A 13222-nucleotide genomic window follows, 5' to 3' on the forward strand; every position below is an offset into this window, starting at 1 on the left:
CCTCTCCTGGCCTGGGGGTGCGACGTGACGACCACCTTGGCCGCGTCCCCAAGCGCAGTCCTCTCCCTTTTCCGTACCGCGTGTGGCCGACATTGAATGCATTCCGCCGCCGCCAGTGTCGACAAGGAAGAGATTCTCACTTCCCAAACCGCTTCTTACAGAGGCAATGACTGCCACCCTCCTTCATAGCCAATTGGAAAATGCAGCCCGCCAACCATTCTCCACCATCCCGCCGGGGCTCCAACGCTTCTGACACGCCCCTGTCACCCGACATAGCACATAGTCAACAAGCTTGGCTGCCAAACACCAGCTCGCCTTCGTCCCAGCCGTTTCACGCTCAGACGTCTCAAACTCCCCGCCGCAAGCCTCTACCCAAGGACGCTTCACCCATAGCCACGCGATTCTCCCCTGCCGCCTTTTCAACCACCACGCCAAAGTCCGCTGGCCAAGCTCATCTCCAGCACGCGTCCTCTGCTCACGCTTCTCCTCTGAGGCTTGCCTCGCGTCCCGACTCCATTTCCACCCAGCCTTTGTCCAGGAACCAACCTCCTGCCGACAACCCAGGGAACCCAGCAGACGGCGACGGGTAAGGCACTCCCCACCAGCCAAGGCGCTTCCGCATGACCTCATTACACTGTTTCGCACTGGATTTAGCCAGCTAACCTGGTACGTTTGTATAGGCCTGCGCATGGTCATCCTGTGAGCCCCCGCCATTCCAACCAAGATCCCATACACGACTACTATCCCGACGGCAAAGACAACGGCTCGCCGCGTAGTGCATCGTCACAGTACGACCACGAATATTCGGGGGCTGGGGAAGAGCGGTCGGGTTATGCAGGTGTGACCAACGGCGCACGCAACCATCGTCCCCCGTCCGCTGCATGGGACCAGGCGCACCAGACCCCAAGGCCACGCAGTCACAGTAGGACGCATACCATGACCTCGTATGGAACCAATGCCGCCAGGACACCCGATTTGACACTTCAGGGAGAAGACGGCGTGACTGAGGACTTTCTCGACTACGACCAGCTCACCGACGACGAAAAGGAAGCAGAATCGCCAGTAACCCCAAACCGGAGTAGCGTTACAAGCAAGAAATTCAAAAAGTTCTTTGGGTGGAAACCGGCATCGCACAACGTAGGAGACTCGCCAACCACTTCCTTTTCTGAGATATCGAATAGCCCTGGAGCATCGCCTAACATGAACAAGAAGGGCCCTTCGTCGCTAGACGTGACCGCCGCCAACGCCGCCGCGCAATCCTCGTTCTTCACCGTCCCTGGAACCCCCTTGTTCTCCTCGTCGCCAAGCGTCAATGCGCACGTTGAGGAGCTGGAGAAGGAGCTACGCGACGTCAGTGTCGAGCTAGCCGAATCTATCCGCCGAGAACTGGACCTAGAAGATGAGCTCGAACGAACCAAAACGGACAATCCCCCCCCAGTCGGATCGGACGCGAATCGTCGCACCAGCGACTACTTCTCGGATTCTGGTGCAAGCTCTGCCAAGTTTCCCATTGGTGACACCGAGTCCAAGATTGAAGCCTTGCAAAAGCTCCGTCGCAAGGCTGAGCAAGAAAAAGCACAGGCCAGGGCTGAGGCGGCTCAAAGGCTGCAAGATGAATTGCGGAGGAGGTCGGATCTCGAAGCCCAAGTACAATCTTTGGAGGAACAGGTTCAACATGGGACAAGCAATGGTCGGGTACGGGAGCTTGAAATGACCATTGAGGACTACAAACGTCGCCTTACCGATGAGCGACAAGCCAAAGACAGTTTCCAGGAGATACTGGAGGCCCTCCAATCAGAGCTCAGGCAAGATCGCGACGAGAAAGACAACCTCAAGGACGAAATCATCCCTCAGCTCCAAGTCAAAATCACTAATCTCGAAAACGGCGCAGCTCGCCTGCAAGAGCTCACGCGCGAGAACAGCCGCTTGCAGGCTGAGCTCGAGTCATTCCAGACTGACATCCTGCCGGACCTTCGCGGCCGCCTGGACAAGCTGAGAGAGACAGAGGAAGAAAACGCACAACTTCGCGGGGACGTCGAAAATGCTCGTAATCAAGGCGATGAGGGGCTTGCGGAGCGCATTGAAAAGTTGCAAGACGAGAATGGCCGTCTTAGGCGCAACATCAACACGTTACAAAACGACGCCAACATCCAAGAAGTGATGCAGCTAAACGCGGCTCAACTGCAGGCTCTCGGAGAGGAGAACTCCAAACTCCAACAGGAGCTTTCGACCCTTCGCAACGAGAACACCACTCTGGTTAATGCCAGACGCATGGAGATGGAGCTAAAGCAACAATCCAACCGCTTCAACACCATTGCAGAAGAAAGCGATGGGGATGCTGTTCAGTCACCAATCATTGGGCTTTCTCGGTCTAACTCATTGGCCAGGAATTCCGTCACGACGCTTAAGCGAGGCTCAATGGCTTCGCTGTCTCGCTCGAACTCGGTCAAAGACAAGAACGACGCACCACGAGACGTAAGAGATCGTATCAAGGATGTCGAGGAGCAGCGGGACGCGTTGCACCGGTCTCTTAAAAATCTTTTGGCACGGTACGATATGGAGAAGAAGGCGCACGACAAGCGGATCAAACTACTGGAAATGGAACGGGACCGGGCACTCAAGGTATCTGGTCCTAGGCGGACGGCATTCCACGACGAGGTAACAAACTTGCGACAAGAGATCAACACGCTTCGGCGACGGGCCGACGATGCAATGGAGCAAAAGTGGCAGGTTGAGAAGAATTTGGGTGGTTTGCGAATGGATCTGGCGCGCGCGGAGCTCGAGACCAGCTCGCTGCGCGACCTGCTTGGTGAAAAAGACATCTTCGTTCAGGAAAGGCGGCCATCTGCGAGCAGCGTGGGCAGCGAAGACTCGTCACACACTGCACAAGCAGCCATTTCTCTCGACAAGGCATACAAGGAATTGCAGACCATGCATGCGCTTTCGCTGCGGCGCATTCAGAACCTCGAGAGCGACCAGCCGGCCGACGAAGAAGCAGAGACGGTCCTTACCCTGCTCAAACAGTCAATTTCCGCTGCGGAGGCTGATCGTGACGCCGCCATCGCCGCCGCTGACTCTTATCGGGCCACTTCTTCGTCCGCGGTTGGTGTTGAGGCAGCGAACGAAGAGACCGGCGCCCTGCTGGCGACCGCCACAGCACTCGACTCCTTGGCCCAACAAGTCTCAACGCAACTAACCCAGAACAAGGCTCTGCGCGAGCGATTGGCAGCAGCAATTGGACGAGGCGAGCAAGAGCAGCGCGCTTCGGCTGCCCGCATCACGGCACTGCAAGCAAGGCTCCGAGCTGCTGAAGATGCGCTTGTTGCGGCCCAAAACCATGCCGAAGACGCACTCGGTCCGTTTGAGGATGAGCTCCGCGAGATGACCGATGCACAGAGCGCCAGTCTAAAGCGTATGCAAAACGCACAGGGCCTTGCTCCCAGCAAGAACAAGAGTCATGCCGCCGCTGTGGCAGCAGCCGTGGCAGCAGCCGCAGGTGAGTCGAGCAGCGATGCAGGTAACCACCTTCGAAGCCCGGCTGTCTTCGGCACACCTGGCCGCAGCCCTCGCCTCGACGTGACGACTTCCGGCCTCGGGATCAGCATGGCCCAGGTGACCAAGACGGGCTCGCTCGAGCACAATGTATCGGAGCTTGAGAAGGCGCTTCGGGGCGCGGAAGCCGAGATGGAAGAAGTTCTGGGAAGAACAAACCGTGCACAAGTCGAAGTGGCAGAATTGCAGGGCGAAAGGTATGCTTGCCCTCATTTCCTTTTACACAGGCATTGCCGCCAATACAATCACGATGGCTGACAGATACATCTTTTTTTCTTGCATCCAACAGAGACGAAGCTATGCGCAAGACCAGACTACTTCAAGCAGAGATTGTCTCGCGGAGAGACGAGATGCGCGCACTTCTTGCGTAGGCGTCGCCATGAACATGAACCGACCGATCGTTCCGCCAGCTTCCGAAATCCCAGCGGATGTCGTGGGCTTAGCCTCAACTTTGGACGCGGACTCGGACATTAGCAAGGCCCGGAGCCCACGCAGCCGTCACGACAGCGTCATTGAAGATTGCGGACCACTTGTTTTGGACGAAATGTTTTGTCGCATCTCACAATAAGGCTCCTTTCTTGCTCTCATACTTCAACCTCCTCTCCTTCACTTGGCCCCTCGTCCGAATTTCCCAGTCCCATCGCTCCGTCCACTTCCCCAATCGGCTCCTCAATCACCTCTTTCCCGGCCCCTAATGCAACCTCGGGTGTTGATGCGCACAGCATCTTTGGCTGCGCTGAAGACGTGGGGAGAGGGGAGGTACTGGAGCACTTGAAAGAGGTGGATGAGGTTCGGGCGACCAGTGCAGATGATGATTTGGACACCGAAGCCAATGCTGACGCCAGAAATTCTGGCTGGGACGCGTCGTTTGAGCGATTTTTGACGCCGTGGTGGAAGTAATGTCGCGATAATACATCTTCGCGACTCTTGTTTGGCATTGGTCCATTATTTGCCTTGCCGCCGCCGCCGCCTTTTACTGCTCCCATCGTCGAAAAAAAAAGAAAAAAGGTTCATTCATCTTGGGACTGGAGTTGTGGTGTTTGCTCGGTTGTCGTGGTAAGGGTCGTCTCTTGCCGAAGTGCCACTTTCGTCGTCTTGTTTCTTTCCTTGATCACCTAGGAGGAAAATTTTGTTTCTCTGTTTAGCATCACCTGGCGTTTTCTCTCTTGTTCCCTTTTTCCTATACTAGCTATGTGTACATTCACAAGTGGGCGAGCGAGGGCAAGGCGTTTGTGGGAGCCTGACAGGCGAAGCAAGAAAAGAAAAATCAGTTTTCGTTTTTCGTTTTGGTAGGGATCGGTTTTGGCACTCAAGCATTTTTCCCTGTCGCTTTTTCTCTCCTACTTCATAGACAATTTTTTCTTCGTATCGTATTCTCCTGTATAACTACATGGTCATCGTCATTCTTGTAATAGCGTAATTGAGGAGGGAAAGGCAGCAGGTTTGTACATAGACAGGGGGATTGGTTGGCCGATTTAGACGCTGTCTGGGCCCGGACAGCGTGGCTTGGTGAAGGAGACTGTGGTGATGGTGGGTATCAATGAGAGATGCCTTTCCTTGCGCTTGTCTTGCTGTGAATTGTCACTAACATTTTGTTTCTGGTTTGAAAATGAGTGTATCAAGTCTCGCCCATTCGCTTTCTGGGTTGCAAGGAGCAGAGAGACTGATGACCACAAAAAAGCGGAATGTCCAACGACGTTGTTGATGTCGATGGTGATTGGACAAGGTTTTGCTGGGATGTTGCCAATTGTTTTAAGGTGATGGGTCGCGCGAGTGGCCAACAGCAGAGCCGATTGAAGCATCATGGACCCGATTGGGAAAGGGGTAAGACGAGTAGACTTTTCTTCTTGGACCCCTTGGCTGTTGTCTCCAGATGTTGTCTCCGTGAGTTGTTACCACGTCGTCATGGCTGTTTCAGGCATTATCGTGCGGTCGGTGCCATGTCCGAAGCGGACGATGCTATATCTGTAGAGACATGGGACGTGGGCCTTACAGGTGCGGCGCTGAGAAGAAGGGAAGCAGAGCGCGAACCCGGGAAGATTGAAACGGGACAGGTTGTGGCAGCCCAGAAACGGAGACTCAGCCGTTGGCAATGCAGCTAGCAGGCTTCGCATGCAGTGGACGGGAGTCCTGCCGTTGACAGAGGCTTGCATGCTGCCATGGCAAGGTGAGGTCTTGGTGCGCCTGTGTCTTGGCTCGGGTTAACGGCGTCTGCTGGCCTCATTGGCCTGATTGCCGCGGTACGAGCGATGCACGGGCAGCGTGGGCGCAACAAGCGCAGGGTTGACGACACACGACATGCAAGGAGCGGGAGAGGTCCTAGAAGGAGACAATATATTTGAGCGTGGACAAGTTGAGCAAGTGGTGGTGGTGGTGGTGGTGGTGATGGGTGAAACGTCGGGCAGGTGGTGGTGAAACGCATCAGGCAGGCCAGAAAGACAACCTCAGGCGCCAATCAACCCACGAGCGCAACTCATGCAGACAGCCGCGACCGCAGAACTGACCATGGCACGTGCCGATGCATGGCGACTTGGGGTCTGGTCTGACTGCCCTTTCTCAGCCCATTGTTGGTCGACTCGAGCGGCACAGCAAAAAAAATAGGCGAGAGACGCGGCAAAGAAAACTTACAACATCAACAGAATCTCTACGCATGTCAAGTGGACAAAGACGGGAATGGAAATAGTGAACACAACTCGACTCGGCCGTCGTCATAGCTAAAGGGGCCCGTCTCGGTACTTGGTCGGTCCAGTTTGACCACAAACCCCGGCTGCGACACGTCGAGCTGGATTGGATCATTCATTGCATTGCCCGCACCAGCAATCGACCATGTCCAACGAATGTGGCCGGTCATCAACGTCTGATAGAAGATACCCGGACACTGTGCTTTTTTCCCTTTCCTTGCAGCCGCGCTATCGATACGATACGGCCATGGCGTTTGCGTGCGAGCGTGACTGACCTTGACCCCCTTCCGTGCCTCAATTGGGTCAGAGTGCCCGTGTCCCCTCCTCCCCTCTGCCCCCCCCCCCCCCCCCCCCCCCCCCCCTCCCCCAAATCCAGAGACATCTGGCCCAATTCGCTTCTCCCCCAGACCAACCCCGAGCAGAGCGCGCGACCTGGTTCCTGAGTTCTCGCCTTCTTTTTTTTTTTCTTCCGTCCTCCTCTCCCTCTCCCTCTCTGCGACCAAGTGCCTACTCTGCGTCCTGGGCTGCCCCGTCTTTCAGCTCCCGCCGCCTTCACTTCAGGCCGCCTCTACGCTCGCTGTGAACGCCATTGCCACGGCGCCCTACAAGGTCCCGCGCTCCAACTCCTCGACACCCCCGACCTCCCGCTGCCGCGGCTCTCCAAGATCCAAAACGCGCCAATAACCTCCTGTCCGCTGCTGGCGGACCGCTGCTAGACTGTGAGAGCACACTTCCAGGTAGGGGTCCTCCGTTCCGCTAACCCCTCATCCCCTCCTCCCGCGACAGGCATTTGAGCTTACCTGGAGAGTGCCCCAGGATCCCCAGCTGCTACCACTCCTGCCCACCCTGCCCATCATGCAGAACAATCAGCCGAATCGCCTACATCTGAACTTCGGCTTCAACAACGACCGGTCCAACTTCGCCGCGGAACAGGGCCGTGCATATCCCACTACCCCCTCGACCTTCCCCCAGCCCGTCTATCCAAACCAGAATGGCCAGCAGGAGGTCTGGGGAACTCAGCAAGCAAACGCCGCCTCTTACTTCATGAACGCCCAAGGAGGAGGAGGATACACGCCCCAGTACCAGTCGGGCATGCAGGCGCCCGGCGGATACCGTCAGCCCGCGGGCTATGTCGATGGTGCCAACGGCCTCGTTCACCAGTTCTCCAACCAGAATCTGGGCACACCGCGCTCCGGAAGCCCCTATGGCAGACAGCCCTCACCGAACTCCCACCGCCCCAGGACCGCGGGACAACAGCAACATGGCAACTTCTTGACGCCTCAGATGCCTGGTCAAAGACAAGCCCTTCACGACGATGAGGCTCCTCCCAAGAACCCTGACAAGTACGCGGACAACATCAACAAGAGAGCCAGGCTTTCTACTGGCTTGGTTCAAGACTTTTTCAAGCAGAGCGTGCAACGCGCCCGCGATCGCAACGCCAGGTAAGCATGATGCTCTAATGGGAACTTGCAGCTCGTCAAACTGACAAAAATACCTTCAGAGCGCTCGAGCTTGAGCAGATCATCTCAAATCCCCAGATCCCGGACGCAAAGAAGCAAAAGAAGCTGGAGGAAGTGCAGCAGGCAGAGTTGAGATTCCTTCGGTTCTTGCGGACACGAGAAAGACCGGAAAACTTCCTCACAATCAAGATCATTGGCAAGGGTGCTTTCGGCGAGGTCAAGCTCGTACAGAGAAAGAACGATGGAAAGGTATACGCATTGAAGTCGCTGATCAAGGCTGAGATGGTAAGTGAAATTTCATCCGATGGCGGTTGGTGATGGTCAAAAGTCTGACCATGCATAGTTCAAAAAAGACCAGCTGGCCCACGTCCGCTCCGAACGTGACATCCTCGCCGAGTCCGACAGCCCTTGGGTTGTCAAGCTCCACACGACCTTCCAGGACGGCACATTCTTGTACATGCTGATGGAGTTCCTTCCTGGTGGTGATCTGATGACCATGCTCATCAAATACGAAATCTTCACTGTCGATATCACTCGCTTTTACATGGCCGAATTGACGCTGGCCATTGAGGCTGTACACAAACTTGGCTTCATCCATCGGTCAGTTTTGACTTTCGGAATGCGTGTCATAAGCGCGCTAACGTGACGTCAGTGACATCAAACCCGACAACATTCTCCTTGACCGAGGTGGACACATCAAGCTTACCGATTTTGGTCTCTCCACCGGCTTCCACAAGGAGCACGAAGCAGCATACTACCAGAAACTCCTGGCCAGCAACTCTAAGCAATCGAACCGCGAGAACCGCAATTCCGTTGCCATTGACCAAATTCAACTTACTGTTAGCAACCGCACCCAGATCAACGAGTGGAGGAAGTCTCGCCGTCAGCTTGCCTACTCGACCGTTGGCACGCCCGACTATATTGCCCCTGAGATCTTCAGTGGCAGGGGTTACGACTACTGCTGTGATTGGTGGTCTGTCGGCACCATCATGTTTGAGTGTCTGATTGGCTGGCCTCCTTTCTGCGCTGAGGACGCTCACGACACATACCGCAAGATTGTTGACTGGCCGCGCCACCTCCACTTCCCTCCAGACCAACAGCTCGACCCGGTGTCTGAGGACTTCATCAGAAGGTTTGTCCCACTCAGTTCCTCACGATGCTCAAATTCTTTGGCTGACCATTCGATCACCACAGCCTTATTTGCGACGCTGACCACCGCCTTGGTCGTATTGGCGGGGCTGCCGAGATCAAGAAGCACAGGTTCTTCGAAGGCGTCGAGAAGCCCAGGGGCGTTGGTTGGGATGGACTGAGGCGCATGCGTGCCCCCTTCGAGCCCAAGCTGCAGTCCAACGTAGACACGCAATATTTCCCCATCGACGAAATCGATCAACAAGACACGTCGGCGGCGCTGCGCGCTGCCACGGCGGCCCAAGCCGCAACCCCCGGCGGCGAGGACCTTGCCGCGGAGATGAGCCTGCCATTCATCGGATACACTTACAAGCGCTTCGACGCGTACAAGGGATCTTAGAGAAGCAGTTTCTCGGCGTCAGACTCTGCAGATGCATCAGACAGATTTTACTCGGAAGCGGATGTGTTGTTCATGGAAGAAGAATTCAGCAACCGGCGACAAAACAGAAACGCGTGGGACGGACGTGACGGAATCTTGCGGCGCAGGTTTTTGGTCTGATCCACTTCCCCTTGCTGCACTTTTGTCCAACTGGTTTCTGCGGGCAAAGAAGCCCCATGCCACCTCAAACCTTCTTTCGGCCCTGACTGAGTCGGGAATACAAACAGCGAAGCGTTGCGTCGAAAAGGAGGGAAGATTCGGGATCGCAGATTAAATGCAAAGCATGCGTGCATGGACGAAGTGGAACGATGTGGACGTGGTTCGGTATCGGCAGATGGTAGAAGTCTCCAGCTCTGAAAATTAATGACGCAAAAAAATACTCAATATTCCCCGTTGGCTTGTTGTGACTAGGACTTGATAACTCTTGTGACGATACATGGAAACGGCACCTGGAAACACGACAGCTGCAAGCCGGTGGTATGTATCTTCGCAAAGCTATGCCGTGAAAGTAATGCATTGAACCCGTCTTTGCCTAATCAATGATAAAGCCATGAGTGCCGCCCCAGCCCACCGCACTGACTTCCGAACAGAATGCTCTGCAACCGATGGGAGTAGTTGCCCAACTTTACTTTCATTTGGCAGTGAGCGAGAGGTGGCGAGAGGCGGTAGTTGGGTGGGTATCCAAGTCGAAAACATCTCTCTCTTCTCTTTCTTGAGTGTTGTGAGAGCATGGTAGCGATCGATTCCCGAGGGTGGATGGGAAATCTGAAGTTGATTTGCGGAGTTGATGGATTTATGTGGAATCGGAGTGGGCCGAAAACATTGAACAGCCTATCGGGCTTCGAACTGAACCATTCTACACGAGGTAAAGTGTTAGATTTGTCTTCTTCAAAGTTGTTGTATTGCGCAGCAAGTTTCTCGTCCACCGTCATCTTGCACTGCTTCGCGTCCAGTCGTGCCGGTCCTTTCTCTTTCCCTGCCAAGTCTGAGGCTTACCTGTTTGTCCGCTCCTTGTACAGGACGCGGTGGCCGCATTCGCGACACATGATCTGCTCGCCGCGCTTGACTGTCACTCGTGCATCGCAGTCGCCGCAGACGTAGTGCACCGGCTTAATGGTCTCTTCGAAGGTCGGGCGCGAACTGGCACCGGTGGCGACGGTTTGCGAAGGGGGCTGGTAGGCTTGCGACATGATTCCGATGGTGAAGAGGACTGTGCTCGGTGCGATGTCGAACAGGCGTGGGTCAGCAGGGTTGAGCTGTGAGTTTGGGTTGTTGGCGACGGAGAAGAAAAGGCGAGGACGCGCGCCGCGGACCAAAGCCCTAAGAGCCGCGTGGAGCAGGCGGTGAAGGAGGGCACTGGCGTCGCCGCGGAGAAGGCGCTGACAAAACAAGCTTATCGATAGGCCGAGGCCGGCCGCCACTGCTCTGCGCGATGACGGACAGCGGACCTCTTCAATTATTAACGGCAGAAACGCTTTGCTGTGCATTCAATTTGCACGCTGCTTTTCCCTCCTCCTCTCTCACCTCATAACGATACGCCCTCTTCACGCTTTGTTTTGCTCGCGTCGTCGTTCTAGAAAATCCTTTACATCACCATGAGCGCCATACTATCTGCCGACGATCTTAACGATTTCATATCGCCCGGCGTCGCGTGCATCAAGCCGATTGAAACGCTGCCGGCACAAAACGAGGAGACGTCGGTACGCTCTCACCATCTGATAATCTCTCACCTCTAGCACACGACTTACGGTTCCACAGAACCCCTACGAAGTCACGACAGAAGACAAGGTCGCCGCCGCAAACCCTCCACCCGCTCAGATCTCCCTTACAGACTGCCTCGCCTGTTCAGGCTGTGTCACCTCCGCAGAAGCTGTCCTCGTCTCGTTACAGTCGCACACTGAAGTGTTGAATACTCTCGACGCGCACCCAGAACTGCCGCTGCCGTGGCACGCACAACAGAATGGATGGGGCGCAAACGGGACGCATCATCGGGTAGGCGCTGCACCAAACGGGTTTGGTGACTCGACAGGAGAAGGAAGAATATTTGTCGCGAGCGTTAGCCCACAAGCGCGCGCTAGTCTCGCGGCTACATATGGCGTTAGTGAACGGGAAGCGGGACACATGGTCGAGCAGCTCTTGAGCGGGCCGCATGGTTTGCGAAGTGGGGGCAAACACGGGAGTGGATTCACCTGGGTCATCGACACGAATACGGTGCGAGAGGCCGCCCTTGTCCTCGCCGCTGATGAGGTCCTATCAACACTCTCGCCGACTTCGACATCGGTGTCCGAAGACGGCTCTCTTTCAACTCCGCCAAAGAAACCTATCCTTACATCGGCGTGTCCTGGATGGATTTGCTATGCCGAAAAAACACACCCCTACGTCCTTCCTCACCTCTCCCGCATGAAGTCACCGCAGGCCCTTGCTGGGACATTAATCAAGTCTATACTGTACCGCAAGTACGGCATCCATCCTTCGAAAGTATGGCATTTGGCCGTCATGCCATGCTTCGACAAGAAGCTTGAAGCCTCTCGCTCTGAACTCACTTCAAACTCATGGCTACCATCTTCCGAGCAACCAGACGATGGCATCAGGGACGTTGACTGCGTCATCACTGCGCGCGAACTGCTCATGCTGGCTCAGTCCCGCAACACCTTCTTCCCTCATCTCCCACGCGTCCCCTTACCCCGCTCGTACCGCCCAAGGTTTCCCGACCCCACCATCGACACTTTTCTTTTTCCACGCCGTCGAAGCCGGAACGGCCCCGCGGCTGCTGGCCCTTCCGGTGGCTACCTGTACCACATCATGCAGACATTTGCCGCGCAAAACCCTGGCTCATCTCTACACACCGAGCGCGGTCGGAATGCGGACGTAGTAGAGTTCGTTTTGCGGGCCGCCGATGGCTCGACCATCATCAAGAGCGCACGTTTCTACGGCTTCCGCAATATCCAGAATCTAGTGAGGCGACTGAAGCCGGCTCGTGCCAGCAGACTTCCCGGCGCAGCTAAAAGAGGAGGCGCAAGGAGACCCGGTGGTGGCGCCGTTGCTGGAAGAGGAGGGGCAGACTCACAAGGGGACTATGCCTACGTGGAAGTTATGGCATGCCCTGGGGGTTGCACAAACGGTGGAGGTCAGATCAAAGTCGGAGATCTCGCGGAAGTGCGAACGGAAGGGGGTGCTGAGCAGGGAATGGAAGTACAAGGACAAGAGGCGCCGGCTGTAAAGGCCAAGCCAGGCCCACAAGAGCAGAGAGAGTGGTTGGCAAAGGTTGACGAGGCATATTTCTCCATGTCATCAGCTTCAGAGGATGAAGATGACGAGGATGTCGACATGGAGGGAGTCCACACGTCTGATGGCTCGAACACCACAGATGTGGACATGAGAGATCTTCACGCCGCGCTGTATGACGCCATGGACGTGGATTCGCGGATGACGGATGCTACACCTTTCAAATCCTTGCGGCGAAACGGGACCGCAAAGCAACCTCCTGCCGCAGCCACCGACGTCTCTGCTCCTTATGTCCACGATGTTTTAGAGCACTGGGCACAGATTACCGGCATTGATGTCGATACCTTGACTATGACGAGCTACCGGAAGGTCGAGAGTGACGTTGGCAAGCAGAGCAAGGTCAGCGATGTGGAAAGAGTTGCTGGGCTAGCAAGCAGCATTGGCGGAGGTTGGTGATTGATTTAATGCGTCGACGAGGGATGAAGATCGATCATCTTCACCGGCCAATATAGAGGAAGGTAACGGGCAAGGGCGTCGAAATTTCGCTTGTGCATATGGGACTGGGTGATGGCATGATGGATTGGAAAAGACTAGTGTCCATGACCTCGTCTGCACGGTATCACGAATGTTGGAAAAGATGAGACCGGGCATCCGATAGTTAGGTTTGTCAACAATATAATCAACATCTGAAATCACTAATCCCCCTTTCGACTTGCTGGCGGGTTTTTTTTTTTTTT

General features: G+C 55.5%; 4 protein-coding genes across 4 annotated transcripts; 3 read left to right on the top strand and 1 right to left on the bottom strand.

Annotated features, from left to right (window-relative positions):
• Nucleotides 1–200: 200 nt before the first annotated feature.
• IWZ02DRAFT_504517 (uncharacterized protein) lies at nucleotides 201–4081 on the top strand (the record flags this gene model as incomplete). Its single annotated transcript, XM_066770361.1, has 3 exons — nucleotides 201–586; nucleotides 681–3749; nucleotides 3842–4081. 3 exons carry the CDS (start codon nucleotides 201–203, stop codon nucleotides 3921–3923), a joined length of 3537 nt encoding a protein of 1178 aa, XP_066627098.1. The 3' UTR covers nucleotides 3924–4081.
• Nucleotides 4082–6598: 2517 nt separating this feature from the next.
• On the top strand, nucleotides 6599–9646 carry IWZ02DRAFT_394314 (serine/threonine-protein kinase cot-1). Its single transcript, XM_066765566.1, has 6 exons — nucleotides 6599–6970; nucleotides 7050–7675; nucleotides 7735–7978; nucleotides 8037–8293; nucleotides 8346–8825; nucleotides 8888–9646. Exons 2-6 carry the CDS (start codon nucleotides 7089–7091, stop codon nucleotides 9219–9221), a joined length of 1902 nt encoding a protein of 633 aa, XP_066627099.1. The 5' UTR covers nucleotides 6599–6970; nucleotides 7050–7088; the 3' UTR covers nucleotides 9222–9646.
• IWZ02DRAFT_439383 (uncharacterized protein) lies at nucleotides 9647–10534 on the bottom strand. The gene is made up of 2 exons (XM_066766777.1): nucleotides 10257–10534; nucleotides 9647–10116 (listed from the first exon to the last, which is right to left on the bottom strand). The coding sequence occupies exons 1-2, from the start codon at nucleotides 10448–10450 to the stop codon at nucleotides 10092–10094; spliced, it is 219 nt and encodes a 72-aa protein (XP_066627100.1). The 5' UTR covers nucleotides 10451–10534; the 3' UTR covers nucleotides 9647–10091.
• Nucleotides 10535–10710: 176 nt separating this feature from the next.
• Nucleotides 10711–13181, top strand: IWZ02DRAFT_439385 (cytosolic Fe-S cluster assembly factor NAR1). The gene is made up of 2 exons (XM_066766778.1): nucleotides 10711–10960; nucleotides 11019–13181. The coding sequence occupies exons 1-2, from the start codon at nucleotides 10856–10858 to the stop codon at nucleotides 12939–12941; spliced, it is 2028 nt and encodes a 675-aa protein (XP_066627101.1). The 5' UTR covers nucleotides 10711–10855; the 3' UTR covers nucleotides 12942–13181.
• The last annotated feature ends 41 nt before the right edge of the window (nucleotides 13182–13222 follow it).

The sequence above is a fragment of the Phyllosticta citriasiana genome, assembly GCF_038021145.1.
Source record: "Phyllosticta citriasiana strain CBS 120426 chromosome Unknown IWZ02scaffold_1, whole genome shotgun sequence".
NCBI lineage: Eukaryota > Fungi > Ascomycota > Dothideomycetes > Botryosphaeriales > Phyllostictaceae > Phyllosticta > Phyllosticta citriasiana.